Below are 12,074 nucleotides of genomic sequence, written 5' to 3' on the forward strand. Positions count from 1 at the left end.
ACTGTAAGTTCTTAAATGTTCACTCTGAATTGTAGGGAAATAAATTATTTGCGATATTTTACAAAACTTCTTGGTTTTCACTTTTTTCTATTACTTTGTTTAAGATCATAAAGTCGGAATATGACAATACTAGGTCCACAGATAGCAGAATATAGACGTATGATATTGAATTGAATTAATTTATACATTTGACAGAACCCATTTTCACGTTTTAGTATACAAGTGTTACTTGGCACGAAATGCTACTGTATGGGCCCGGTTTTCACGTTTTACTATGATAGAAAATACATTATATCTCATTGAAAATAAATAATTTCAATTTTGCACAAATCTGAATGGGCTGATATGATAATATTTCACTATTAAATTGACAGTAAAAGATATACAGATCTACATTATTCCATTTGACCTAAAGCCTGTATAAGTGTGGTTTTATTTCCGAACTGCTCAAAGTACGTGGCAAATATTGAAAAATAGATTAGAAATAAATGTAAATGATTACAGTTTGCGATGAAATTTATTATTTCGTATTATCCGAATCAGCAGGTATTACCATCCAGGTCAGCCTGTGGTATGGTCCAAATCAGCTCATAATTTGATCCAACTAAGAAAATAAATCTGGACCGCATCGAGCACGGTCCGAATCAGCCTGTACCCGCAGTTGCAGTTTTGTGTAATTGTGCTTGTACCCGTCACGTCATATTAGAACAAGTGCATTGGATAAATCCAAGAACAGAGTCAAAGTGTCTGTAAGAGAACGTAAATTAATTAATAGTTACATAATGTTAATTAACAATAATTGCACAGGAGTCTGGCGATTTATCAATAAAATACGACGAAATCATATATCTATACTATGGTTATTTCAACTTTCACTTTGGCAATCCTGGAAACCCATACACATAAAAACTCGTAGATTCCATTCACGTTTCAAAGTAAAACAGTCAGTTAGCCAACCCACCCATAAACGTGGTCACATTTTAGGCTGAATTCTTCATAGAACTGATGATATTATACAGTCCAACCTGGTGTCCCACGAACTTGCATCAGATCACCTCCGCATTATCTGCCATGTTGACGTATTAGTCCCTAACTCTCCACCTCTATTTGCTACAAAGAGAAACCACCGTATGATAAATAGAACCCAACTAACGCACGACATCCAAGCAAACCTAACAACTGTGTTACCTCCTACAGCAGAACAACTTGATAACTGCCAGCATTCATTGCCTGATGAACATGCCCCAGCAACCAAGCACAGAGTATAAAGTCAAGTGTTCTCCGTGGTATAACATTGTTAGGGACCAGCTTCACACTCACTGCTAAAAGAGACCACCATAAAGCTGAGAGGCTTTGGCTTTCCACCAGACTCACTATTCATAAGCAAATATATGAAGCTGCTAAGAAGAATGTCACAAATATAGTCTATTCAGCAAAATCAGCCTACGACACTACTAAGATCATGGAAAGTTCCAGCTGCAAAGAGCTCTTCGAGATTACTAAAAAGCTAATTTCTCTCTAGTCGATCTTCTGGACCTGTTTGCAAATTTCTTTCATGACAAAGTGCAAACCATTAGAGATAAGCTTGACAACACAATTTCAGTTGACGCGTCACCATACAGTTGCGATACAGAATTTCAGCAGCAACCATTGGCAGCATTTGAATCTGTCTCTTTGGTTTTAGTACATGAAATCATAATCAAGAGTGCACCAAAGTCATGTAAACTTGATCCGATTCTGACATCACAGTTGCTTGAGTGCTTAGTTCCAAGATTGCCTTCACTAACTGATTTTAAAAATACCTCTCTCATCCTGGGAATTCCCATCGTTTTCAAAACTGCCATTGTACTAGCCTCTGCCAAAGAAATCAACACTCGACCATGACAATTTAAAGAACTACCACCCAGTTTCTAATCTCACATTCATGTAAAAAAATCTTTGGAAAAAGTTGTTCTATCCCAACTTATATATCATCTGAATTCAAACAGTCTTTTTAGCCATGTACAATTAACGCTTGCCGCAGTACTGAAACTAGTCTTCTAAAGTAGCTAATGACATTCCCTTTGCTTTGAATAGCAGAAAGATTACAGTCCTCACCCTCCTTGATTTGTCCGCAGCATTTGTCACAATAGACCATGATATATTGCTTCACTATCTCCAGCATGTATTTGGCATTCATGATAAAGCCTTACTGTGGTTCAAGTCCTATAAATTTTGTCAGTAATTGCAATAAACTCCAGCCCAGTTGATCTGTGTTGTGATGTTTTAGAGGGGTCTGTTCTTGGACCTGTTCTCTTCATTCTATCCATTCAGCCGCTCTCAAGTGTCATAGATCATCATCCAGTGTCTCACTAATTGTACACTCAGATGACACCCAAATATACAAATCTTGCCACCCAACTGAAGTTGATGCTACCATCCAAGGTGTTGAGAGGTGCATTTCCAATATGAAATTATGTATGACATGTAGCAGGCTGCACTAATGAATCGGTGTTTCCCTTTACCCTCATTTGTGCTTCAGAGACCCCCAGATTTTTAATTTGACCCCCAGTTTTGATACTAAAGTTTGTTTTCTACTCAGTCTGACCCCAATTTTGACATCATGGTGATTTTTGACTTTCAGTCTTGCACCCCAAGGGGATACACTGAATGATGGTGAAACGAGCCATTCTGATATTAACACAGACTTTCTCATTCACATCCTTTACCTCAAACAATAAATGCCAGCAACACCAGCAGTCAGTATTAAACCTAGGTGTTACTCTCAACAGTACTCTCTCATTGCACCAACATGTCATGAACATATGCAAGGCTGCATATCTTGAGCTGAGACACACATCAGCTCCATTCGCAATTATCTCTCAGTTTATGCCACTAAAACACTTGTGTGTTCCTTAGTACTTTCAAGACTGAACTGTTGTAACTCAATTATATCTGGTTTATCTCAATATCTACTCCAGAAACTTCATTAAGTTCAAAACATAGCTGCTCGGATCATCCTTAGAGTACCATGATCAGAGCACACCAACCCCCTGCTCTGTACCCTACACTGGCTGTTCATTTGATCCAGAATCAAACACAAAATTTGTTCTCTGTGCTATGTTTCACTAACGGGCTTCAATCCAACATACCTATCCAACCTCACCCATGTGTACACACCAGTAAGATACACTCCTCTTCTGACACTCATGTTCTCATTAGTCCCACTATGAAAATGATATCCTTTTGCATACCAGGGCCTAGCATTACGTGGAATGAATTGCCCACCTATTTCGACTTCAAGAACAGACTTAAAGACCAAGTAATGTTTCTTTACCTTAGATATTTTCAGCATGTTTCATGTTTCCTAATTTCATGTTGTTTGTTTTTTGCAGTCATATCATTATGTTTTTTTCACTTTTTAGGTGAAGTTTAATGTTGTAAAGCACTTAGAGCTTCTAAAGATCAGGCACTATACAAAGTCCTCATTATTATTCTTTATAGAGACGACACCACGAGCTCACATTATCTGTGTACTATGGCTATTTATACTAGGCCTACAGATAATCTATTGTTTATAAATTGTATTACAGATAGTGTGATTTCATGTCGTCATAGATTTCGTTGTACTGTAATGATGAAACATCAGTCTCCTGTGATAATCAACACTTATTTGATAATAATTTTCTTTACTGGGTCACCAACAGTACAGTAGATATGCAAGTGAGGGATCACTGTTAATTCTAATTCTGGTTGTATCAGAAGTTAAAGTGATGAGGTATTAATCTTACAAAGTTGCAATCTGATATGTCAGCCCTGATATTTATGTTGCTTTGGTTGACCCAAACAATATAAATATCAGGGTAGACATCTTACATTGTAGGACTAATGAGATAGAAGACAACAAACATTGAAATACATTGTTGAAAGCATCCAAATACAGTGACTCTAATTAATAGTGTATAGATTTCTCATTAAAGTTATGGTGAGCATAGGAGAGTGTGTTGTCATCAGCATAGTTGTATAAATGAGATTCATTTATGAAAAAGATGTCATTAATAAGGATATCAAAAAGTATGGGACCAAGAATTGATTGCTGGGGTACCCCTTTATAGATATTTGCCTATGAACTACTGTTAGTTGAGTTTCTTATTTTGACACATTGTCTTCTGTTGGAGAGGTAATCTGTCATAGTATTTGCTGCTAAATCAGAAAGTCCATATGCTGCCAGTCTCTGAAGGAGTTTGTGGGATAAACAGTCTAATGCATTTGATAAATCCATAAAAATAGCTGCAGTATATTTGTTTTGGTCTAGGGCTAGGCACAAGTCTTCTCTTAGTCACAGTCACGTTGTGCAACATCTGAAACCTTTCCAAGAGTAGAAATTCTATATTTTCAAAGTAATTAGTGATATGATCATAGCTAACTTGTTTAAGAAGTTTCAGTTGGGAGAATACTGACAGGATGATATTATGTTCATCAACTGGATTTTTTTCTCTAATATATCTGGACCAACTGGGCTACCTTGAGTCCTGTTGTGTAAATGTTTCTGTCACAGCTGTAGTTAACGAGTTTGGTTTTAGGTCCAGTCAGCGATTGAATTCCCAGTTAAACCATTTTGATGAATTAAGATCCATCTCAGTAGCCTTTCTAATACTGTTATTTGATATGGTTTAGCTGTAGAATCTTCAGTGATGGGAGAGAAATAAACTTGTTAGGCATATTTAAGTTCATTTTAGACAGCCTGTGTGCTTGGGTGTTCATTGTATGTCTCATGGTTCAGTGCTCAAATAAATTTTCTTTTAGACACACAATCCCTGACTGAAGTTCCACAAGCCCAGACGCACAATTTCCACTTGCCCAAACTTTCCCGTTTTTAATATTGTCACACAATGTTGAAATAGCTATAATTCGACTATAAATTCAATAGGGTTGAAAGGGGTTTGAAAGTAATGCAGGTGCCATTAGTGTTCATCACTACACTCACTAGGGACTGGATGGTCCTGGTGTTCAAATTACTTCTCTGCTGGATTCTCCAAGTGAATCCTAGTCAGATGTATGTCGATGTGTTCTTTTGCAGTATGTGCAAAGAATAACTGCCCACCCCACCCCTTTATCTTTGTTTCCCCTTTTTCTGCTGGTGTGCTTCATAAAAAAAACTCCATCTACCAAGATTTCTGAAATTTATTGTGTGAAAAAAACACTTGAGAAAGCAACTTTTGCAACATTAATCATTAAAGACCTCTTCTACACAGGTCTGACTAGAGATAATCTCATCAATTTGCTGGAATATAATTTAGTTCTGTGATAAAACACATTGTTTATTGGAAAGGGCCTAATGGTGCATGAGGAATCCTTACTTTTTGTTATGCCTGAGCAGTTTTTAAAACAGACTTGTATGACTTCATCACTTGAGTTTAGTTGCTGAATTTCATTGTAGTTGTTTCATTTTTCCGGTGTATTAGATCTCTGGTATTTATGAGTAGTTGATCTTTTCTGTGTGTTGCTTTTCTAAGGTTGCCATTGATAAAGGGAGCTGAGGGCTTTCTTTGTCTTGTTTGTTTAAGATTAGACTAAAGTATGGTCATCGGTCACATTGGTGAGGAGTTGCTTAAAGGACCAATAGACATTACTTGGATCTTCAAATATAAGGCATACATGAAAAGGTGTAGACCATAGGTTGGCATTAAAATTAAAATCCTTAAAACTGTGGTATGCAAATTTACTGCATGTTATTGTTGGCATTCTTCCACTGATCAGCAAGAAATTTATATTATGAAAGTCACTGATACCATTGTTAAAATTTCCCGAATTACATAGATACAGTACTGCTTTTTATTTATTAAAATAACATCTCCATGGGATGGTCTATCCTGTTTTTTTTTAAACAGGTTGGTCCAGAAGTTATGTTTGTCATTTTAAATCTTAGGATGATTTGCAGTCTTAAAAAGGTAAACATGTTTTTTGCACAACACAAAATAACACACACTAGTACTTAGTAACTAAAATTAATGACTTGTTAATTCTATAATCCAAATCTTTTCCAAATGCTGGATTTGGCATGAATATCTTTGCTTCATCCATTTCGGCCAAAATGTCAGCACACGTGGCCAACATGTAACTGAAGAATCATGGATATAATTAGTAATATCTTAAATTAATTTCTGACAAATTCAACCGTTCTGTAAAAAAATTAATTTTGTTTTAATTACAAGTATTTGTCATGAAAAGAAATTGTGGGTTCGATCCCAGGCCAAGTCAAACCAAAGACTTATAAAAATGGTACTAACAGCTGCCTTACTTGGCGCTCAGCATTACAAGGTTAGTGTTAGGACTGGTCGGCCTGGCATCAGTATAATGTGACTGGGTGGGACATCATGCTACATGTCTGCAGTATGATGCCCCAGTGCTAGACATCACTATAAACTGCCACTCTGCAGACATTGTAATGATAGGATGGACTTTTTTTGAAGCTACGTTAAAAAATCCAAATGCCACACACACATGAAAAGAGAATATACTGTTAATATCGCTAAATTTGTAATAGGATTACTCCAGAATTTCCATACATTCCTTACTGGTGAAAACTACTGATTAGAAGTATAGTGAAAATGTACTTTAGCACATACCACTGGGAAAAAAGTCCATTTTAAATCAGTATACCGATATTGCCATGTACTTCTAATGGCACCCTGGTGTACCATTATCAGTTGGGGGAAGATTTTTTGAATTACAAGATGCTATAAAGGAAAAGGAAGTTGTTTTATTATTGTTTATATGCCAATCTCCGATAGATTAAATAAGTGAGTAAAAATGTGTGACACTTTCTTTTATCAAGACTGATGGTCAACTCAAGTATTGTATATATATGACAAAAATTGCTGAATAGTTTTGTTCACAGCAATATTGGATGGCATTGAAATAATTTACTGGACTGTGAGCCAAAAAAAACTGCCAGGCAAGCAGTTTTTCAAAGCTGCTTGCCCAGGAACAAATCCGGATTTTAAAAAAAATTCTATCCCAGCAAAACATTTTGTCTTTCAGTATGAATTAGTCATGGTTAGACTTTGGAATTTAAATTGAGGTAGAACATAATGTGAAAATGTTGGATATTTGCCTAAATATATTCACCATCTAGGTGTTTGATATTATGTTGTTTTTTATTGTAAATGTAAATATACCAGTGTCTCATGTCCAGTGTCATTTACTCATTCCTCACATCTGAGACTGATACAGTTAACTGACCTTATCAGATGAATGTTTCCTGAAATGATAATCTGAAAATGTCTTGTGTGGACATTATGTCAGATGGGTACTGGCAAACCAATATTTTACAGTAGAATATTGTATAAATTTTAGTCGGATATTCTTCCAAAATTTCCAGAGAGAATCCTCTAAACCTTGAGTTGCATTGAATAATTTCCATATTGTCGTGGTTGGTAAGTATCAGTTCAATTTTATTTGAGTTTTATTTGATGAATATGGAAAAATCCTTCTTGTAAATTTCATAATTTTCTCACAGTTTGTAATATTTTGTATTAAACGTTTTCTTTTCTGTTTTTACTGGACTTGAAGCTAGTAGAACCATGGCTGATAACATGGGATTCTCATATGAGCTGGATGACTGTCAAGAGGATATTGAGGTAAAGCTAATAATGCCCTGTCATTGTATCTGTGTAGTAGAAAGGTACCACAGGGATCTGTCAAGAGGATATTGAGGTAAGCTAATAAGGCCCTGGAATTGTGTCTGTTTAGTAGAAAGGTACCACAGGGATCTGTCAAGTGAATATTGAGGTAAGCTAATACAGCCCTGGAATTGTGTCTGTATAGTAGAAAGGTACCACAGGGATCTGTCAGGAGGATATTGAGGTAAGCTAATAAAGCCCTGTCATTGTGTCTGTGTAGTAGAAAGGTACCACAGGGATCTGTCAAGAGGATATTGAGGTAAGCTAATAAGGCCCTGGAATTGTGTCTGCGTAGTAGAAAGGTACCACAGGGATTGTCTTGAGATGTACTTGTCTCTAGTACCAAGACAATACTCCAGAACCAGGTCAAGACTCCAGTACCAAGACAAGTCACCACTACCAAGACAAGACTCCAGTACCAAGACGAGTCTCCAGAACCAGGACAAGTCTCTAGTACCAGGACAGACCAGGATGATATTGGAACAACAGAGGCCAAGAGAATAAATGAGTCATGGGAATTCTCAGCCTTCCAAAACCAAAGCCCTGTAGTTTTCTGGAAATTCCTGGTTCTTAAACCAGTAGTTTGTTGGATAGAATGGTTTCTCCTGTGAAGTCCTGGGAAGTTATAGCATCATGTATGAATCAGTATGCCCACCACATGATGTAGTATATCATGCTGTGACATTGTTTATCTGTCTGTCTGTCTACAGACATGCTGCCCTTATGATTAAAGTGTTAGTCATACAGAAATGATCCTTCATTTATGGACTTAGGGAATAATAGCACAAATTATGAAAATATTACCATTGCGATCAAATCCGGATAAATGGTTTTTCTGTGTTTCATCCACATCTGGGTTTCATTATTATTCAGTGAATTTCATCAGGCACTTTATGTTGTCTTTTTTATTCATGCAACACACCATAATTGTTAAGCTGTTCCTTACATAGCATTTTCTAAAACTGATGTCCACTGAATAAAACACATTGAAGATGAAAAATACAATAAACCTCTTAAAAGTTAAATAATCAGCACATATGGATTATAAAGAAATATTCAGAATATTTGGGAGGGGAAGCAGGAAAGGCAACACTAACATTTCTTGAACATAATGTGTTTATTTAAGTATGTGTCATGGCAGGAGAGATGATAGCCATCTCCACATGAAAAAAATTAATGTTGATGTTAACCCAAAGACTGCCAAGTTGGAAGAGTAGCCAAGAAACTTTTAAACTCTATGCCATTTGGAACTGCAACTGTACTATAGGTAATTAAGGGTTTTGTGAACTTTACAAATCTTTTAGCTTTAATCTGTATCTGTTATTTTGTCATTTGGCATAATAACTTTGTTTCTCGAACACGTACCTAATGGCAAGATTTGGACTAGTAAAGAAAAATGTTGATTTCTGGAGTCAAAATTCTAAGGTCAATGTCATTGTGACTGAAAAAACCAAAGATAATATGATACAAGGTAACTTGAGTTCCACATTATGGACCTTGATGAAACTATTGTGAACAAGTTTTGTAAACCAAACCTGCTTCATTATGTGGTCAAGTCAGAGTTGATGCTTGCATTTATGTACTTCACTGAGCTTATCAACACAGGGATGTCTACAAATGCCGGTAAATGTTTACCATTTATGTTTCAATGTTGTTTTTTAGCAGGTTGACAGTCAGCAATCTGATTTGAAAGTCAATGGTCTTTTCTTGGTTTTTATCTTTGGCTTTGGGGAATACCAACACAAACAAGTATACATATGTTTTTATTAAACTCAGTTTGTGGATAAATAAAATACAATTCCTCAATTGTAGACCTTTCAAGTGAAGTGATCTTTCTCTTGCCATAATAGGTGGAGGTACTGGAAATGGGGGAGAAGTTAGTATAGAGTGGATAGAATTGTATTTTTAAAACTGTTGATTAAAACAGCTGTTTTACTAAATCCTTGAGCCACATAGTATAGACAAAATTGCTTTTTATATGAAAATAGCAAATTTTGATGTGATCAGGTCAAAGGTCATTTATTGCATTTTTATTGGTCTTATGTACATGGTGACATACATGTATGTGTAGGTGGATTTTGACCAGACTTGGTATTTAGTTGTATTTCTGTGATCTTGTTGGTGGTCAGCTGTCTGACAGTGATTTTAAGGTAAAAGGTCTTGACAGGCTTTTAGTTATGCTAGCAAGCATCTTGATAATGTGAGCTAATTCGACTTTACCTGCCATGTTTCCAGACAATGTTGCGGACTGTTCCATATTTACTTGCATCCTGTCATCATGGAAGAAAGGATATCAGATAAAACAAAGACCTCTTCCATCTTTTGTCAAGTTTAGATTAAATACACAAGATGATGTTAGCTCTGTACCTAAAGTGGAGTATATTTATCATGGGTACTAATCTGGCAGAACAAGACAATATTTCAGTAGCTTCATTAATTCATCTCTCAAATAAGACCTTCTTATCACTGCGTAAGTAAATGGCAGGCAGAATCTGCAAAATATATGCACTATCAATGGACATGAACTACGTGTACTTCAAACAGGATGGGTTAATACTGCTTAGGAAGGCCCCACTTTCCCTGCCAAGAACAGGCCCCCAGTTCATGGAAATTAAAACGTTTGTAATGAATTCCTGTCTACTCTAGACACTTCATCTCAAGGTGGTCTACATTACCCAGTGCAAGCTCTCAAGCACATGGTACTTAAGAAGAACCAGGCTGTTGTGTCAAGGAGATCACATCTCTTATTACATCTCACAGAGGAAAGGATGACATATCAGAAAAGACACTATTATCCTTTGATAAAGTGAGTTATTTATTTCACATATAACAGAAAATATTCCCAGACTGAATGAATTAAATGCTTCACATCTCAGCTTAAAAAGATAGGGCAGTCACCACAAAGATTGCATTTAAGAAAAACTGTTCTCTAACTGTTAATATCCATGCAATGGGATGGAGATCAGAATACGTCACTTCTGAAGCCTTTATCTCAGATCTTTGATCCTAAAAGATCATGTGGGACCAACAGCCATCATGTGCAACAATGTTACCTTTCCCCAATTGTTCAACAGCTTCATAAGGACATGGCTTCATGAATTAGCTGATTTGTAGGAGGCAAATTTTTCCATTTGAAAGCCAGCTCCAGCCATATGGACATCATTCTCCAGCTAGGACTTAGGGAACCAGATTTTGTCTATCAGGGGTAATGAGAAGTAGCTCCCTCCACTTCTTACCTTTTCTCCTAAGGTATTAGAATTGGGTAATGCATTTGATGAAATTAACCAACTTTTTCTACCTTAGTAAATATGCTCAGTAATACTTCCCTAATCATAATACATACCCCTCCCAGCCTGTTAACAGTGTCATCCATCTAGATAGTGTGTGGTCTACTCCAATCTAACTTAAGAACTTAACAGGATTTGGCAATAATTCCTGTATCAAGGGGAGGTCACTAACTGCCACTTAGTTGGGCACATAACCTTTTATAGCTCTTTAGCTTAAAAAAACTATTTTATACAAGGGGAAAAAATGGTTTGTTTTGAAGTGACTTGTGCTGTTTTTGTTATCAAAAAGAATGTAACACACACTTAGAAATATATAAATCATTACAGCTAGTGTATTCAGTGGAGAATCAGCTGATGTCAGTTTAATAACAGTTAATGACTGGTAGAAACATGCTACCGTCCATCAATAAAGGGTATAACCTATAAGATATTTTTAATGCTGATGAAACGGGATTCTTCTACAGAGGATTGCCCAACAGGTCACTAGTGCAGAAAGATGATGTTTGTAAAGGAGGGGATAAAAATGAAGAAAAGGCTTACATGATTGCTTGCATATAGTGCAATATAGAAAACTGAACCCCTTATTTAAAATAAAAACATGTAACAGTTTAAGATATCTTGTGTTGCTTATGTTGGATCAACAGCAAGTCATGGAAGATGTCTGACATCTTGACATCTTCCATAACTGGCTTGCAACAGTAAACAGTAAGCTGAAGAGGAAATATCAACATTTTACTGATAGTCGACAACTGCAGGGTACACACAAATGCTCAGTTCAGCAACGTAAAACTGGCTTTCTGCTGTGACGCAGGGATAAATCAGGCTTTCAGAATGAATAACTAAGGAACTGGTGTGAGACATTCTTTTCAAATTGGATGAGTGGCTCTAAAGCAGCTGTCCAGTAGCTAAATCTGTCACTGTTCTTGATACTGTTAGGTGTTTGGATTTAGTCCAGTAGCTAAATCTGTCACTGTTCTTGATACCGTTAAGTGTGTGGACTTAGTCCAGTAGCCAAATCTGTCACTGTTCTTGATACCATTAAGTGTGTGGATTTAGTCCAATAGCTAAATCTGTCACTGTTCTTGATACCGTTAAGTGTGTGGATTTAGTCCAGTAGCTATTA

General features: G+C 36.4%; 1 protein-coding gene across 2 annotated transcripts in view; it reads left to right on the forward strand.

Annotated features, from left to right (window-relative positions):
- Nucleotides 1-655: 655 nt before the first annotated feature.
- Nucleotides 656-12,074, forward strand: part of LOC149797178 (uncharacterized) — a 44,620-nt gene continuing 33,201 nt past the window's right edge. For both annotated transcript variants that reach the window (XM_089961862.1, XM_089961863.1), the window contains exons 1-2: nt 656-749; nt 7,555-7,622. In XM_089961862.1, the coding sequence (XP_089817988.1) occupies nt 7,566-7,622 (57 nt within the window). In that variant the 5' untranslated portion in view covers nt 656-749; nt 7,555-7,565. The remainder of the gene's footprint in view (nt 750-7,554; nt 7,623-12,074) is intronic.

This window comes from Sinohyriopsis cumingii, chromosome 6 (assembly GCF_028554795.1).
Source record: "Sinohyriopsis cumingii isolate HCF-2022 chromosome 6, ASM2855479v2, whole genome shotgun sequence".
Taxonomy (NCBI): Eukaryota; Metazoa; Mollusca; class Bivalvia; order Unionida; family Unionidae; genus Sinohyriopsis; species Sinohyriopsis cumingii.